This window comes from Glossina fuscipes, unplaced genomic scaffold (genome assembly GCF_014805625.2).
Source record: "Glossina fuscipes isolate IAEA_lab_2018 unplaced genomic scaffold, Yale_Gfus_2 1, whole genome shotgun sequence".
NCBI classification, from domain to species: Eukaryota; Metazoa; Arthropoda; class Insecta; order Diptera; family Glossinidae; genus Glossina; species Glossina fuscipes.
In genome coordinates, this window is record NW_023998415.1 from 5,280,703 (window position 1) to 5,300,044 (window position 19,342).

The 19,342-nt window shown below is 32.2% G+C and overlaps 2 protein-coding genes across 4 annotated transcripts in view; one reads left to right on the forward strand and one right to left on the reverse strand.

The window, feature by feature from the left end:
• Window positions 1-12: 12 nt before the first annotated feature.
• LOC119632173 (uncharacterized protein F13E9.13, mitochondrial) lies at window positions 13-1,312 on the reverse strand. The gene is made up of 4 exons (XM_038024966.1): window positions 1,220-1,312; window positions 1,074-1,156; window positions 324-750; window positions 13-266 (listed from the first exon to the last, which is right to left on the reverse strand). Exons 1-4 carry the CDS (start codon window positions 1,293-1,295, stop codon window positions 13-15), a joined length of 840 nt encoding a protein of 279 aa, XP_037880894.1. The 5' UTR covers window positions 1,296-1,312.
• Window positions 1,313-1,322: 10 nt separating this feature from the next.
• The window catches only part of LOC119631302 (multiple inositol polyphosphate phosphatase 1), a 30,777-nt gene continuing 12,757 nt past the window's right edge, over window positions 1,323-19,342 (forward strand). Inside the window, exon 1 of one of the 3 annotated variants that reach the window (XM_038023383.1) lies at window positions 1,323-1,623. The gene's annotated coding sequence lies outside the window, so the exon portion shown is untranslated. Of the gene's footprint in view, window positions 1,624-5,480; window positions 5,641-17,357; window positions 17,872-19,342 lie in introns of those variants that run through there. The other 2 variants (XM_038023384.1, XM_038023382.1) reach the window with 2 other exon arrangements.

Genomic DNA, 19,342 nt, shown 5'->3' on the forward strand with positions numbered 1-19,342 from the left:
AAATAAAATTTTTCACTTTTTTAAACAGTTTTTACAAGTTAATTCATAAACAGCATGCATAAATGTTTCTACAGCTTTTTCGCACAAATCGTTTGCCCAGTGGCCTTCTTGTTTAAAATGTGAACCAACGATAACCGCTTGTGTGTTATAAAAATAATCCTTTAGATTATTTCTATTAACTCCGGAACCAACGATTAAAGGAATAGTTATTTGATCTTTTAGTGAAAGCACATCTTCCAGCTTAGCAGTTTGGCCAGTAGAAGTACCTAAAAATTTATAGTAAAGTTAGGATTGAAATTTTATCTTATCCGCTTTCACCTCACCTGTAACAATAACGCCATCTGAAAGAAAAAACTGGGCAGCTTTAGCTGTCTCTAGTAAGGAGAGATCATCCGTAACGGCATGTGAACTATGCTTTTTCTTTAAATCGGTAAATATCAAAATTTGTGAAGCGTCAATTCTTTGTCTATAACGCAATAATCGGCCAGCGCAGGCATTTGTGTAGCCTTCGTCCGCTATATGGCCGAAAACAAATCCTTCACACCTTATATACTGCAGATTGCAGGCTTTAGCAACTGCCATGGCTTGCTCATTAGCACTTGCCAAGATCTGTATGCCAACCGGCATAGAAGGGGGCGTTATATTTTTTATCTCTTGAGCTATTTTACCCATACAAGCAACAATTTCTGGGCCAATATCGTGGTCTTGTATATAAGGGACATCGTGCATATTTTCGATTAATACGGAATCCTATACAAACGCACACCCACACACACACACACACACACACACGCACACATACACAGTCAAACGAAAATATAAAACCGATTGCAGATAATCATAGAGAAAGCCAAATATGAAGCCGAAGTCTATAAAAAACACAAATTGGTAATAATTCTATATATTATCTCTATGATTATCTGCAATCGGTTTTATATTTTCGTTTGACTGTGTATGTGTGCGTGTGTGTGTGTGTGTGTGTGTGTGGGTGTGCGTTTGTATAGGATTCCGTATTAATCGAAAATATAAAACCGATTGCAGATAATCATAGAGATAATATATAGAATTATTACCAATTTGTGTTTTTTATAGACTTCGGCTTCATATTTGGCTTTCTCTATGATTTCTGGCCAGTTGCTCTTATAAAGTGGTGTTCCTATTTTGAATATTGCGAAAATATGTTTTAAAAAAATATATTATCGAATAAACAATTTAGTACCTGGCAAAGCTCCCACGTGCACCATACCAATTATATTACATGTTTGTTTACCAAATATGCGTGAAAATCTTTGCATTGCAAAGTACGTTTCATTAAAAAGAAAGAAAATCACACAAAGTTGCCAATCAAAAGATTATATGGGAGTTATTCAATAAACGGTAAAGAGTATCAATTAAGTTATGAATATATCCGAGTTATAGTAGTGCTCATCGAATGATCATCGGTAATGTTTTGAAGAACTTTCTCAAGTGGCAATCAAATTTTCCATTACTTAACGTTGAAATCGGTCTCTTTTAATTATATAGAGTACCAAAATCTCTAAGCGATCGAATACAAGCTGTCTCTTAAAAAACTAGAAACTTATTATAGAATTCGTTTAGCGGAAGGAAATATATAAAGTTAATGTAAGTATCATTTATTGGAAAATCGGAAAAGATTATGATTTACTTTTAATAATTATTTATATTATGCATGAATTCCATAATTGAAAGGCAGATCTTCAAAAAGAATGTATTGAAAAAGTTCTGGCAAATTATTTAATATTTATAAATATTAAGTTTGAAGTAATATATATACATTCTCCGATCACCTTCTCCGTCTTCTTCTTCTTCTATTCAGCAAATCAACAATCGAAAATTGGCTGAGATGTGCAAAAAAAGGCTCAATGTGAACACAGAGTTGTTTATTAAAGTTATGCTAGTTTTCAGATTATAGTAAAAGGTGGATGTATCTTAAATATTTCTGGGTATTACACACATCCGCACAATCTTAATACATCCTGTATTACAAGTGGTGTAAGGTATAAAACGCTTTGTAATTCCGTACAGTTCGACTGAGATAGTGATAATATTCGGATTTTATTATGATGGTACGTAGGATAAGGGACTAGTACTAGTTTTATTTTGATGTAGACTTAAGGATCGAGCCATAAATAAGTTTGAAAGATATCATAACACATATATATAGGCTTGCAAATAAATTTCCCCTAGTTTTTGATAAAAATCAATTTTATTTAACATACATACTCGTGACAAAGGCTAACAAACAAAATATTCATCATTATCTGTGATCTCTTGCCACTTATCGGGTTGTTTGCGGTAGCACTCGCGTTAGAAACTTCCTGCTTTCGAGGCGAAATAGCCATTGGTCCGACTTTGCACATCTGAAACTTTGAGGAATCTACTACATACGATTGCATCGTCCTGAATCAATGTTAATTAAAAGGAGAGAAGGAAGACGAAGAATAATCGCCAATCGGGAGAGAAGTCCCAGCCCAAGTTGAAGATAACTTCCTGGCAGTTTAACCCATTTAGAAATAGAAAAAAGGCGGGCCTGCCTTTTGATTTCCATCTCTTTGCACTTGAACGATTGTTTGTAAACAACTAACTGAATCTTATACCGTACCAATGGCAACATCTAAGTTATCTACACCTAACATTTTGGGGAAAATTGAACATGTCAAGTACGTTTTATGAAGCAACCAATTTTAATCGGAAAAAATGTAATATATGTATGTCTATTTGTATATTTTATTATATGGAGATTGTGTCAGCTTAGTTTAGTTCAGCCATTTTAATCAATCTTTCCGTCTTTTGTCGTTAAGGTCGATATGGAAAATTTAAACTTAATATTTTTATATGAATATGATCGGCTTAATCCTTTCGAATATCTTTCAAAGGCTCACGATCCACAGCAAGTTCTGATCTGAATTTTGTGCCTTGAAATCACATTAAAAACGTCTTATATATATTGTAAAATATAATTCTGATGTTTCAGAGACGAAAACAGTGTGCTTGCAAGTGATTTATTTTCAATTAAAAAAACAAGTAAAAACAATAAAGTAGGCCACGGCCCGCTATTAAGTACCCTATACTATGCTACAGTTATTCCTTTAACATATCATTTCAAAATGAGCCCTTATATGATAAATGGTCGAAAAAGTGATCCGACCCGAATTGTTTTCAATTGTGTTCGTCCTTGGACACCAAATTTCATCCAAAATATTTCAAAAATTGTAGCCCATAAGCATATATGGGGGGACATTAGACGAGCAGACCAACAGACAGTGAGTCTACATCAATTATTAATGTAGCCTTGCACCACAAGTGGTGTAGGGTATAAAAATATTTTTTTGCTTAGGAGCGTCGGGCTTAACACTTGTATGTGTTTATTGCATTATTAATTATCTATATAAATTTCGCATACATTGTCCTTAGACAAGTAGCATTGTTTTGTTGAAAAACATTTTCAATGTTTTTTGCAGTGATAAGAGAGTAAATTAAAAAAAGAAAAAAAAAGGACAGTTAGTCACGATTTCAAAATTATCTTACCGATCGGTCACAATAAACTCACCTAGTTATCTCATTTCAAAATTTTGAGTCAATAAGCGATGTGCAGTACTATTTGAAACGTTTGCCATATGTTGCTATGTAGGATTATCTTCATCACAGTCACCCCATTTGGTCGATCACTCCGATATTTGCTTTAGAAGCTCGCACGTTTAGACGTAGTAAACCAAGGTAGATCGAGACAAGCATAGAACTTATGCTTTTTCCAGGTTTTTTTTATCTCTACTACAATATTGGTTGGACTACCATGTTTCAAATGCAAGTATGGTTATGTTCACTTTCGGGTTAACATAATTGTCAAATGTAGTTTTAGCAAAACCAGCAATGTTAAGCGAACACATATCATTTCATATCATTTGAAATGTAATTCAAAAAAGGAAACAACACAAATTGGTCAGAATCGAACAATTTGTTCTTAATTAAAGTCGTTACGGGTTTTCTTTAGAAATTTTTTTACCGCATGCAGTTAATATCTAGAATCGTCAGAAGATGAGAGGTACATTAATTTTTTGAAAAAAATATTTGCCACGCTCGGAAGGAAGTTTCACAGATCCCACCAAGTATGTATATTCTGAATCGATTTAAGCATGTTCATCTATCCGGCGGTCCTCTGTTATAAGCATTCCCGCATGGCCGCAAAAAAAAGAAGCTATTTTGACTTCAAAATAAGCCGAAACATTGAAAGTTCTTGCAAGTAGGTTGGTATTAAAATTGAATCAAATCGATCTACGGACAGAGCCTACAATACCACGTGAACTGAGAACAACTCTGGTTTTCAAAAGGAATAAAAAATTGGGTTTTCGTGCATTACGCATAAACTATGGTAGACAAATGCACAAAAATGTGAGAGTAAATTCTATGGGCGAGGTTGTATATACTGAGGAAATTAGCCACGCCCACACAATATTATAATGCATTAAAGTTTAATTTTTTTCAATAGCTTTAAGAAGCGCTGGAGCACGCTCCAAAAACACCGTAATGTGTGTAAATTCCTAATCAGTTTCAAATTCGGAATGCACCTAAGCATGTCTGCCGGTTCATCTGTCCATGTGCCCTTCTGCGCAACTATTTGCTTATGGTATCTGTGGTAAATATTCGTCTGTACGCAAAAATAAAGATAACGTTTACAAACTTGCAAACGAATTTGGAATTGACCTAAACTTTTCAAAGGACACGCCTACAACGTCCCCACGTTTATATAACAAGATATGTGAACACAATTGCTTTCCGTATATTTTTGCTTATGACTCTTAAAGCGCAACACATACGCTATAAATAAAATATAAATTTTTCTACCGCGCCCACATAATATTATAGAGTACAAAAATTTAATTCTATTCCATATTTTTAGAACTTTTGCTGTGATAGGTGTAAAGGTTCAGTGGACATGTGAATATAGGTAACAATTGTAGGTAACAAATATAAATATCTTAAAAATGTTGGCATGATAGGGGTGTGTGGGAGCGTGGGGAAGGGGCCTGGTGATTTCAATCAAATCGATCGCAATAGTTGACTTGAAACGCCATTGGAATATTTTAGGGCATATCCAATAATCTTGAAGGCGTTAAATTTCAAATATAATTTAAATACCGATAAGATTTCTTTGTTAAGCTCTTTAAGGTTTATACGCCCTTGATAAGCAATCAATTGATAGATTAAATAAATACACCTTAAGATGGTATTGATATATGATGTCACTCAGGCAGGCTTTAGCTAAACAGTATTTTATACAGCAGTGGACAAAATAAGAAAAGAGAGTGTGAGAAAGAGAAGCAGCGAGAGAAGAGAGAGAGAGAGAGAGAGAGAGTGAGAGAGAGAAAAAGAAAGAGAGAGAGCTTAAAATGTTGAAAATAAAAGGGAAAAAAATACTCTTTAGACAAACGCTCAGGCTTATTCTATACGCTAGTTAGTGAACATTCTGTAGTCAATTTGCAGTTTGTTTAGTCAAACATCTCGGTCAGATTAAGTAGTATGTGGCATAAGTTAAAGCGAACAGCTTCAATTTAAACAGTTCTCTAAACGATTTAAAACGGTCAAAACGTTAGTGTTAGGAAAATCGACTATAATTAACAGGTGATAAATTGATATATGAAAATTGTTAGCAAGAAAGAAAACAAAAATCATAAACGCAATCAGATTTATAATGCGCTTGATATCTATCTTGATATATTCTATTGGAGGACAAATAGTTAATTGCTTCCTCAACATTATATATTTGAAAAAGAATGAAAAAAATAAGTAAATAAATCAATCAATAAATAAATAATAATAAATTATTAAGTAAATATTTTTGAATAAAATTTGAATATTGATAAAAATTGTTATAAATAATTTTTGATATATTAAACATTGTTTTTATTATCATTAGCACATAAATAGATGCATACAATTCTTAATAGATAACTAAACATCTATGCATATAGATGTATATAATTCTTAAAAGGCAAGTTTCAAAACCAAACTTCAAATTCATGCGACAACGAGTATTTAAAAATCATCAAGCAAGACCGAAAATTAATCAAAGAGAATATTAAAAGAAAAGTATATAAACAATAGTCGTATAGTAGGCTTATATTCGACTTAAATCGAATCTTTCACACTAACCACTTGCGATGTCAATATGTTAAAGAAAAAAAACATCTTATGTATATATATATATGAATGAAAATTTGAAACTCTTCCTGACCGGTGTGTTCAGTATTCTTATATGTACATGATAGAAGGCGCGATCATATCAACATTTTCGTTATATTCGACTATTCACCTAACCTACAATATGAATAAGTCACTTATATATATATATAGCAGTTAATATATGCTCGAAATGTGTACGTGTTGGCAGCGGATTTTTACATAGCTCTTGATTTATATTTCTATGTATTGCAAACGGAATGATCGTGAGAGAAAGATTTCGGGGGATATCGGTTCGAGGCTTAAAATTTAAAGATTATTTACAATCTTTATTCTTTATTGATCATTTTTGCTATTTATCGGTCATTGGAAATAGTTAAAGTGAAAACTTTGAAATGAACTGCAGCTCAAAACCGGTCTTTTGCCTATTGTTTACAAACAATTTTCTTATATCTCAATCGCTAAAGATAACATAAAGATATGTTTAGTTGACTGTTTTGTTTGCAACATTTGTACCTCTTCTCGTAGCTGTGCGCTCAGCATATACGTATATATAGATGGGTAGTAGGGCAACGTAAATTTTGTTCGCAACGTCTCGTTGATCTAAACGATATGAAAGATGAAATATTCTCGATGACGATGATCTTGAAATGAAATTTTACAAATTACTCCCAATCTCATGCTATCGTTTATAGCATTCTCTCCGTACGTAGTCCATATCTTTTGGTGTATTCTGTGTTCATTTTTTCCTCATAATCAAATTAAGTATAGGTCATAGATTCCTTTCAACATTTTCTTTTTCCTATTCCTGTATTCCTGTACGCTGACGTTCGAAAAGGAATGAGGTGAGCGAAGGAGGAGAAGGAGGGCAGGAAATGGCCGCAGCTTAGTGACCATCCGATTTCTAATCGAATATTTAAATTTAAATTTATATAAACTCTATATGAATTACTTTTGTTTTGTTTTGTTTCTTCAAGCCTAACCTGACAAGAAGAAAAGACGAAAGATAAAGTTCTTAAACAAAACTGTTCAAATGTTAATCTTGATTTTAAGAACTCAATTTGTTGTATTCAAATTAATTGATGGCCATTGTTAGGTTGCATTAAATATATAAATTGATTTCTACGTCCGATATATTATAGGATTTAATAATAAATTTCAAGCAAGATAAATTTCAAGCTAAATATCTTTCAAATTTGAGATGAGAAGTTAAGCATAAGAGAAAAAAGTGATCAGTTTTTTACAAAAAATGGATTTGAGATCCATTTTCTAAATCTAATCTAGCGTGGGTGATAACAACAACTTTGAGATTCAGTTTTTTGTTTTTTTTTTCTTTTTGCACAGATAGTTAATGTGTTTTGTGTGTGCTAATCAAAAGTATTACATGTATGCTCATGGAATCCACGATGTATTTTGTGTTTTTGCTTTTTTGTACGCGTTGCCAGTATTTAGCGAATCTAATGCGTGCAATTTAGTGATGTATATATATATGTATATATATATATATATATATATGTATATATATAAATATTATATATATGGAATTTTTAGGGAATAAATGACTAAATTGTAAATATTTCCTTTAACGTAATTCGTAATTTTTTACATTTTTTTATTTTAATTGCATTGCAAATGCTTTTAATTTTAAGGGTCGATACGCATAATTTTTTTAAAATGTAAAAACAGTTTAATTACACACACACATATATATATATATATATACATACATACATAAGGTTGATGATCAATAGGTGGTGTTGTGTAAAAACATATGTATATTGAAAGAATATCTTTGATACAATGTTGTTGCACTTTATTGGCTCTACTCGAATATCAGCACGTTTTATAAATAAATGTGGTTTTCATGAGGCAAATAAACACATGCATGTGCAGCGTTTAGAATAAAAAAGAATACTTACTTGACTACCTTGTTAAGTATAAATTTATATGTAATATGTATAGGTTTCGTTTGAAGTTGTGTGTGGGTGCGATAAACGTGACGCGAATAGTTAAAAATGATAAAAACTATAAAAGTCTCTCGGTCGCTTTATTAGTAAAGTAAACTTAAGATACGTGTCTTGAACTTTCTTTCAAATATTTTGTTGTACCTTTCATAATTATATGATACGATAATGATAATCTAACACAAACTTATAGATAACATCATAACAGCTCGAACTGACCGCAAATTGTGTGTATGCATAGCATAGTATAGTATAGCATAGCATAGCATAGCATAGGATAGCATAGCGTAGCATAGCATAGCATAGCATAATATCGTATATCCATAGCGATTCAAGCAAATACGTGAACATAAAATTTTAATTGTTATCTATTAAGAGGTGCCGCGCATATCCTAAGGGCGAAATGTATTTTTTTGTTTTTTTTTTTTTTGTTTTAAACATTTTTAACAATACGAACAGTGGAATGCTATCGTTAGTGTGTGTGGGTGGCACGTGGGAGATGTAGGTAATGTGAAAATGTATTTTTTCCTTTTGTTTTTCATAATGATTTAAGTACACTTTAATAGTACGCTGATAAATGTTTACCAATTTATTACGCTAATTAACGTTTAATAACTTACTCTTGATGTCATTTGCGCTTCTAGTTGACTGATTATTTTCTTAAATATTGCAAGCATGCAAGTATGGAATTTAACAGTACTTTTTAGTTAGCGGGCTTAGATAAGATAACAAAGAGACCCTCACAGACTAACAGTCTGCTGGGGCAAGTGATAAATAACATACGTTTATTATATGATTGCAAATAAATGCGTCGAACTCTTAAGCGATGCGATGATTACCTGAAAGACAGCAAAGACAAGCAGAGAAGTATTGTTTAAGAACATAGTTTGCAATTGAAATCATTTTTCATGTAATCCGCTTAAATATCTTATTAAGTTCCTTAGTTTATCATATCAAGTCATATATGCATAAGAGATCTCATAAAATATATAGTTTGACCGCTTGTCGTTTATGCGTTTATCCAGTATCGGTGTAGAAAACTAAAGTATGGCCTACTTATTCTTAGTTGATTGCAATTCCTCCTAAACGGGTTACCATGTAAAAGGCAAGCGTAAAAATGGGTCTTACCAGTGATGTATGCTTTAGAGATATCCTCGAAGATATATAAAACGTTTCTTTCTTTCTTAACACTAGATTTACGGCATTCCTCTATTTGGCGTGTTCTTGATTTTAAAAATTCAGCATAAGAAAGTCAATGTCTTTGGATATTTTATATAATATATTAATTTTCAATAATATAGTGCAACAATGTATGTATATATTTTTCTATTCTATTTTTTTTTCTAAGACATACCTACTTTTGTTATTATCATGTGATCATGATATTGTAGGTAGATTTGTATGAAAACCCTTCAATTGGACGGATGAATATTGTTAATCATCGCAGCCGTATTTAGCACAAACATTTCTTGGTCGATTAAAAATGCGACGTTGAAAAATGGGCGTGATCTGTACGCAGACACGCTCACAGTATCGAAGAAACTAAACTACCTCGGAAAACACTGGCAACTTGTTAATGTTTTCGTTTACAGTTTTCGATTCCGTAAGTCTAGTTATGAAACACTGCTGCCCAAATATTCACCAAAACCATTTACTGCGCGTCCACAATTAACGACAACAGTTTAGTTGCAACTTATTTCCCAGTTATATTCCAACGCACCTTGGAGCGGATTTTACCGTTTTAAGGGTGGGCGTGTAAGTAAACTCATTGGTATCATTTTTAGATTGAACATAAGCGTGATCATAATGAACATGTAGTTCGAAAATATCTTCATTTAATTGAGCGTTATTGATGAAAATATGAAAGAAAGTCGGTCTTTTCCAAGACTGTTTTACTTTCTTTTGCATTATGGGGCGTCTATGCGAGTAAATTGCACCCGTTTCTTAACCTCATATTTTTAGCCGGTCACTCGGAATATTTGTGTCAAAGCTTATCCTCCTATCTTCAATTTTGCTATTATGACGATTCACAAAATTTACCCGTCAAAGTGTCGTAAATCTAGGGTTAAATGCTCGTTGAACGAGCCGTGCATAAACGTTGGTTACCCGAATGGCAATTCACATGAGAGTTTGATATAATTCTTCGATTCACATATGGCAAAGAAATTATTTATATAAGGCGTACAGTCTAGTATGTCACTGAGTATATAACATAAAAAAAAAGAAGAAAAATAGGTAAATAAAACTACCGCAGTCATCATCAATAACATTTTAAGCGTTTCGTCAATCAAATTTGTTAAGTTGTTGCTTTTTTTCTCTTTTTGTACGCATACAATATGTTTTTTTTATATGAAACAGGTTTGTGATCAAAACGTCTAACAAGTCAGCCTAAGGTCTAATTAGCTTTAATTACATTTTGATGCATGAATAAAACGCTTTACATGGCGCCATAAAAGAAGAGACGCACTTTTTTTTTTTTCATTACTATTGCAGTTAAGTAGAATTGACTTCGGAAAGCTTAATGGGAATGCTTTTGTGTTACAACCGATGAACTGCGTAATTTATTTTCAAAAGTCCCCCGTACAGATGAACACGTGTCGCATGCAACAAAAAATGCCGTATAATAAAATTTTACGAAAAAATCAAAGTGAAGCGAATAAAATTTTATTTTTATTCGTTAAGAAATTATGAATTCATCGTTTAACAAACTATTGTTGTTGAAAATTTCAAATTGCCAAAAAAGCAAGAATATTATATTCGACCGCGACCGAATCTTTTATGCTCATCACCGTTATACAAAAAAAAAAAAAAAAAACAAATTAAACAAAAATTCGATACTCTATGAGTAACAAGTAGAAGATGGCGAAAAAGTGGAAAAATTAAAAATGTGAGCGTTTACAACTTTGTGTAGGCGAAGTCGATTTCTTCAGTTTTTGCCCATATTCTGCAGGACCACCCATAAAATATAAACGGAAATTGTGATCGTTGCATCTTGTGTTGTGTGCTTTTAAGTAAAATCAAAAAATTTTTTCGAAACCAAAACGTCGTAGGCTATGTCGCATCGTGGTCGTGTCCTTCGAACAATTTAGCCAAATTTCATTACTAATCTGCGCGAAAGTTGAAGTCGATAGTTGCATTTTTGCGACTAGGAGAATGTTTAAAAAGACAGACGGACATACTGAACTCGGTTGAAAATTTCATGCTGACCAGGAATATACGCATATCCCTTATGAGGTCCTCCGGGCTATTACATATCCCTTATCCTTTGATCATGGGTATGAAAGTAATAAAATCAATCAAGAGGGAAAATTAAGCAAAACAATTTATATATATATATATATATATATATTTTTTTTTTTTTTTTGTTCTTTTTTGCAATGAGTAAGATGTAGGAGGAGAAACTATTTCAAGAATAAAATTATTTTCTTATTGTAAGCAAGTATATGATACAATTATTTCATTGCATCCGTCCACACTTCCCATCTTCTTAGCATAATCAAGGACTACTTCTGTCGACCTTACTGAGGGTAATTACTTCGATTCCAAAGAATTTCTTTCCTTTCACATGACCGATATATATGTCAAGATATAATGTGATGCCTATACGCTTTATACGCATTTAACTCTTCAATGTATAGATTTTTGTATGGAAACCCTAATAATAAATATATAAAACGCCAAAAAAAAAAATTGGAAAAAGGGTTTAAATTTACCTAAAGCGGACAAATCCATTAACATTTGAGATAATTGAAGATTTATACTTACGTACGTGGATGAAAGAAAAAATATAGCCTGTGAAAAATTGTGTCATAAGCATAACAATATAAACATATATATATATATTCATGCTTAAGCATATGCACGCGATCTTAAAGCAGAAACACTTAAAAAAGACCAAAGAAAACAAATTATGTTCAGTTTAGAACGACTCCTTTGATACTTTATTTAATCGAATGTTTTCCTTCGATTTGCTTCTTTTTTTTTAACTGTACAAACATTACGTATAGAGCTAACCAACATATGCAAAACGCAATTTTTAGGTAATTTTGAACAAATTAGCAAATTGTTTTAATAATCTCAATGAAAATGGAAGCAAGAATTGAAGAACGAAGCATCACTGACTGGATAAACATGAATGATTTGACGGACGGACCGACGGACTGACAGATATTACATATATCGGATTTCTGATGTATGCCTCTGTCCCATGCAAGTTTTTAATGTATTTGCATTTTTTTTTTTTTTTTTTTTAAGGAAATTTGACCTTTGACTGGAAGCGTATATTGTGAATATTCTTAAAAATCTTTTCAGTCTCAAATGTACTTGAAGTTCATTTTTGTATAACACGTCTTTGTAATTGTTGTTGCATTCAATTTTAAAATGCCCTTGTATTTGTAGTAGTTTTGAGCAAACATAGTGAATTCGATTCCGAGAAAATTTGATCTATTTTATGCTGTCAGGACTGTTGCAAATGCCATAAGAAAGTTATTGTATCGCGAGCATTTCAAAGTTGAGTATAAAAATCATTTATACTTTGGGGTCAAGAAATTTATGTCACAGAAAATTTAAGCAACAAATATGCATAACTGAAATCATTTCTAGTAATAAACAAACTGTATTATAGACGTAGTCAATTGTTTATCCACTGTGATGGATACTTATACATAATATACATGCGTTTCTGGTCATGCGGATCGTGAATATCATAAATAAATGTATGAATATATAAATATGAATATGAATATACATATATATTTTGTTTTTTTTTTTTAAATTTCTAAATGTTTAATGGGCAAAAACATTGATACTGAAGAAGGTGTCTTTCGGGAAAGCAGGAAGTAGTATAAAATATTTTGCCTAAGCGACAAAGTTGTCTTCGAACCGCAGCCTTAATTCTTGCACTCACCAAAAAGGGGAAGGGGCTCTTACCAGTTTTGTCATTCTTTTCGCAAGATCTGCTAATATATGTGCACCAAAAGTCGATTGTAAAGTCCGGTAATATATGCGAACGAAAATTCGCTACAACTATGCGCTTTCCGCTGATTTCAATGTTAAGTATTTTTAGAAAATTGTTTCAAATTTTTAAAAAAAAATTTTTCTAAAATAACAAAAAAATTATTTGCAAGCAATGAAAGCTAAGCATTGTTTTCTTCGCGTTTAAATATTATGAAAAAAAAAAAAAAAATCCAACAACAAATGTCATCCATAATTATTTTATGCGGTTGGATGGATAGTGTAAGTAAGTGCCTTTTTAATAATATTTCTGAAGTCAATGGACGGACACCACGTCAGGAATATAAATTTCACTTGAGTTTAATCAAGAGAAAAAGAAAGAAAATAAATAAATAAATAAACGCATATGTACGAGTCTATGCATACGCATACGGGACGTATTAAAGAAAAATTTCGTTACCAAAAATTGTATCGATCTAGTTCGTTGATCTGACACAGTGTTGACACTATAAAGTCCTTTTGATTTAAATCCATATTTACGAGAATTGCGTTAGATGTTTCTAAGATAGGTGAGCGCACATGGGAAAGTTTGCGGGTTTTACTTCACGTACGATATGCTTCAGAAAATTCCTAAAAGGCGGAATTTTGCGAATGCATCCTATGAGTTCTGATGATCATTTTAGTTAGTCTGAAAGAATCTCTTTCATAAGGTAATCTTTTATTATAACGTAGACTGTCATATCGAAGGATTGTCAACGATTAGAAACTTACTTTAACGGCACTCGAGTGAAAGCAGTGAAAATTGGTCTAAAAGACTTTATGATTATGCAAGAATATCAATAAAACAAGTGAAAGCACTGTAGTAGTACACGGCCCCCCATTAAATATCCCACATCACTTTGTTTAATACAGTCATTCATGTAAATCTTTTATTTAGAATGTTCGAAAAAGTGATCCGATCTGAAACATTTTCAAAAGCGTACCAAACTTCATCAAGATATCTCAAGAATTCTAAGTTGAACGTAAAAATACAAGATGCGCAGATGGACAGACGGACAGGCAAGCTTAGATCAATGCAAAAAGCGATTCTGAATCGATCGGTATAATAAAACTTAATATTATCTCAAGTCCTTCTGGGTGTCGCGTATATGTGTTAGGGTATGAAAAAAACCTCATCTACATGGAAATGATGAGAAGGCAGTTTTAACTCTTCTAATAAGTTTGTATCGGCCTGCTTTAAAATGGGCGGAAAGACGAGAGCATGCGGGGGTGTACAGTCTTTTCCTCGATTCGACAAAGTCCTACCTGATCTTGAATTACTGCCAAATTTTCAAGCAAAAATCTTAACCATGCGTTGTCCCGTATGCCAGCACCTTAAGTTTTAGAGCCTTTAGCGTTCTTAGTAGTATTATAGTGTACCAACATCAAATCTGTTGTCAAATGCTTGATCGTTATTGCAACATTTCCAAAACAGATCGCTTACTCACTATGGTCTGGAATTCTTGTAGGCTCCGATATGTTAAACAATTCGGATAATTTCATTACAAACTAAATCGCTCGTTTTTATCAAAGAAAGAACATGAGGAAAATTCCATTATATTAACTGAATCTGCAGAAATATATGGTTAACTATAGGAGGGGAAAAATATAAAAATCACTATGTAAGAGAAGTAAGAGGTACAAATTATCTGAAATCTCACCTTCATTACTTGGACTTGGACATGCATTCTATTGAGGCACGAATTAAAATTCGTGCCTCAATGCTTTATTTATAAAGTTCTTGACCTTTGATAGTAGGGCACGGTGTCGTGCAATGACTTGAAAAATTTTTCCCTAACCGATGTTCATACCCATACTTTGGTCTTGTATTCTCGACTGCTATTGCCAATTGCCTGTACCTATGTTTCACGACGAGCCTATAAAAGCCATAACAGAATCTGTTGCAACGCCATCGGACGTTTCAGTGTAAAAAGTCTTCTAGAAAACCATAGGCACAATAGGTCCGCGTAATAAATTAATTTAACGGTCAATTGATTTTGTCATTCTTTTTTGCGGATTTGCCTTGAAGCAAAAATTTTGATTACTGACCATGTTAGTTGAATAACGAATTTCACTACTACTACTACTACTACTAGGCAAGAATATTTATATAGTTCTAGTAAGGATGAGGCAAGTGTGTTAGCGGTTTTTAAGCCCGTTAGCGGTGAACTTTTTGGACGGATGCCTATAGTTAATTAAAATATAATGCAGATACCATTGATGAAATCTCCGGTAATTATTTAGAGCTTAATGCAAGCGATATGACAAAATTTATATACTCAGACATTTCGGAGGCCAACAAGAAAATTATAATAAACAAGTGTTTTTTTCTTAATTTTATTTCTTTCTTTTTTTTTTTTTTTTTTTTTTGTTAAAATATAGTGAAATAATTCTTTCAAAATTTTTCTAGAGCATCACACTATAGATATCTTATTCATTTCTCAAGTCTTTCAATTTATTTAACTTTGAAGATCTTTCTTGCCTTTGCAAGTGATTACAAGCCGGAAAAATTTGTGTATTTTAATTATTTGCCTTGAATTTCAAATTTTCAAGTATTTTCAATCAGTTACGTTAGAGAGGCATTTGAACAATACTTTAACAATTTATATGTTTTCCTAAGAGCATCAGAGTATATCTGGAAAATACATAATTTTTATAGGAAAAGAATAAAGTGAAAGAAGTACCTATCTCGGCTTTAAGGTGAATATTGATTATCCTCTACATAGAGTTAGTTCACTATCGATAAAAATTCATATGTTTTTTTAGAAAAATGTGTTATTCGTGCTAGGAAGCCTTTGCAATGGTTAATATCCGTTTTTGGGGCCATCAGTCTTTCTGGTTTTGAAAATATACCTGAGACGAGACACATTTTCATTTATATTTTTCACCAAAGTTCACAAAACGTTTTTACAGGTGCAAACATCGTTCAAAATTAGTTCCCGGCAAATCCCACTATAAAATTAGTTCTTGCGGTAAGCGATGGAAGGCTTTGCTTTAGTAGCTTTCTCATCTGGACAATGGAACAGTTGCGTCGTTAAAATTTCGAAAACTCTATTTTCTCTAATTTTCCCACTCTATAATTAAAGAGGAATATAATAAATTGTTATGAAATTCGCTTTTTTCCGGATACGGTTCGCAACACTAGATCTTTTTAAGAGAAATACATTTGCACGTTTTCACTCCAAGACTCTCTTATTTACAATCAATTTGTTTAAGGACAGGATTATTTATATTTTCGCAATTATTTATAGTTTGGCAATACTCTCGACTTTTCAACTCTAATGTTTTTTTTTTCGATTTAACTGTTCTTGTCCGAGTGACCATGCCTTCCGCAGTCTATTTATATATATTTTTACAAACATATTACTATAACCTAAGTTCATGACTACATTTTTAATCCGTTAACTTGATTTTCCGCTAATCGTTTTCCTCGGTCGGCAACACGCATGACGCGCCGCGTATGTGAACTTGCGTTTTCCCTCTCTAGGGAATTTCTTATTTCGGAATATCAATTAATTGGAACGAACTGGATTTGGTATTTTCTTAACAATATAATCCACTCAGGGAGGATTGGTGTAAATAAAACACATGTGATGTTCGTAAATGAGTTCCAACTGTAAAAAGATAACTTTTGGATGTAGGTTGTGGGCTGAAAAAATCATTTCATGCAGTTAACGTCAATTGAGAATGCAACAGAAACATGATAACTGGCTTTTTTGCAGCAAGAATGCGACAACATGTCATATATTTCGCTGCAAAGTCAATTTATTGGAAGAAATATTCCACGATAGCGCAATCTCTAAAAATTTTTATGTAAACTTTTACTCTACGGTTATGTTGCATCATTGATTTACTCGACAAAAAACACAGACTCTCAATGCCCTTACTCATCAAGATTGTTCGCGTTCGTGTAAGAGTAAATTAATGCGGGAAAGTTGTAAAAATTACATAAAGTGCTTGATCATTTATACGAAATCATATTTAAGTAGAGAGGGCATGAACCAATATATTGAATAAAACACAAATCGATATTACCTTATTATCTTTTACCATTTAGTTAGATTAAAAAGAAGAGGAAAAAAACTTTGATTTGATGAATCGCAAATACAGCGATCAAAAAGTGAGACCAAACTGACACCCTGTGACTAACATATGTATCGAAATTTCATATCATAAATATTATTAGCGTCTCGGCTGCGTTTGCTTTCGTATAACACAAAGAGTGTTCTTTTCGATTTTTATAATGAGTGCGAGACAATAATTTCCGACTATCGCGACAGAAGCTGATAATGGACAATTTCTTTATAATCGCACGATGCTTTCAGCAAGATCTGCCTTTCGTCGATATCCGGTATGTGGTGTTGGTCGAGATGGCTTAGCGTGTTTTGACGATGATTTACTGCGTTGCTCGTTTTTGTATATATAGAATCCATATTTCATTATCAATTACAATTATCTTCATATATGGATCGTCTTGGTTTCGTTTGCAATGCGTTGTGTGAAATGAATATTTTTTAAATCATGTGGAATTCTAAAATCAATCTTTTTTACAAACAGTAGTATTTGATCTATGAGATGGCGATAAAACGTTCACTCAAATATTTCTAGAACGAAATTTCAAAAAATCAACTTTAGCAAATGCGTTCTGCTACAGTTTTGGTTCCGTATATAGCACATATTTTTCTAAGTGCGTCTGCAGCTTATTTGCAATAAAAAGGTAAAGTATGTCTTATATGCTCACTTTTATTTTCCATTTTCCAAAGCTAGGTCTCACTACTATAACACGACCGATCACTGCGAAAGTTTTTGAAAAAATAAATATAAGCCTGGTCTGCATGACCGCTAATCCTAATTAACTGTTTAGTTACTTGAAGAGAGCTATTTTAACGAGGTGTCGGCAAAAACCGAAAAGAATTTCCGGACTACCTAATAAGTATTGAACGAGGTGTCGGCAAAAACCGAAAAGAATTTCCGGACTACCTAATAAGTATTGAAGGTTCTATCATTCAGTTGTGACTGTATTTCTATCTTTAGAAAATGTAATGTAAATTTTTTGCATTCGATTTGAAATAATTTGAAAGTCTTTTTTTAGCTTGTTATTATTCATAGCTGTTAAAATTAACAACATTATCAAGTAAATTTACGTCAAAAGCCACTAAATGGCTCGTCTAATTATCTAATATATTACGATTCCTAGCCTATATAGCGCTATAGCACTATATTACTTTTGGAAATGATTAATCAACCAATGCAATCAATCATGATCAAGAGTAATGTAATATTTATAATTGCAATATATCATGTATATATATATTATGTATATATGTGCTTACATGATACAAATGTGTCTAAAGAGTGTATATGTGCGTACATCAAGCTGACAGGAAATACTAAGCACCTTGAATAATTCATGCAAAACAAGTTCAGTGACATTAAGCTGTCTCCGGGTCGTATGAATATCAAAACATTCTGTGCGTATTTATCTTTCACTATAAAATACAACTGTTGATCATCACTTACTGTTGATCATCCATCATAACGATATGATGCCAATTCATATAAAAATCTTTAAAAAGTGTTATCTATGCCCCCCTCTTGTTAGTAAAGCAAACAAAAAAAAAATAAATAACATTAGTTATAAGCTTTCAGAAATGTATGCGTCGACCCAATTTTTGTTAAAATATATTTTTGAAAAAACTACATTTTTTTGAAAAAATTTATGCAAAGCAGAAAAAAACGACTGATAAAAATTTTATATACAAAAGAGCTAAGTTCAACAGTTTAAGTCGTCACTTTCGAATTAATAATGCTTGCGTATGAGCAATTGGCCCGGTTGTGTCTTTATTAAAAACCAAAAATGTATATGTTATGTATATGTATATATTATGTATATATATATATATATATATATATATATAGGATATCGACATATACATACATATATATATATATATATATATATATATTGATAAAAAAACTATAAGTTTTTTTGAATGTGTTTTATTAATTTAGATTATTTAATAATTAATTAAGAAAACGACATTCATTTCTAAAGCAAATGAAGATCAGTATATATATATTGGTAAAAGATCAGCGATTCTGCAAAGCGGACGTAGGAAGGTAGGCCGTTAATTAACTCCCTCCGAAATCACAAAGTTTCTGCCGCGATGGCGTTCACAAGTTATCCA

What these genes read in the sequence shown, in the direction of transcription:
- LOC119632173 (XM_038024966.1), bottom strand. Translation starts at nt 1,295, where the DNA reads ATGCAAAGATTTTCACGCATATTTGGTAAACAAACATGTAATATAATT. An exon ending in GCACGTGGGAGCTTTGCCAG is followed by an intron (nt 1,157 to 1,219) that starts GTACTAAATTGT and finishes TATTCAAAATAG; the next exon opens with GAACACCACTTTATAAGAGC. An exon ending in TCTATAAAAAACACAAATTG is followed by an intron (nt 751 to 1,073) that starts GTAATAATTCTA and finishes GCGTTTGTATAG; the next exon opens with GATTCCGTATTAATCGAAAA.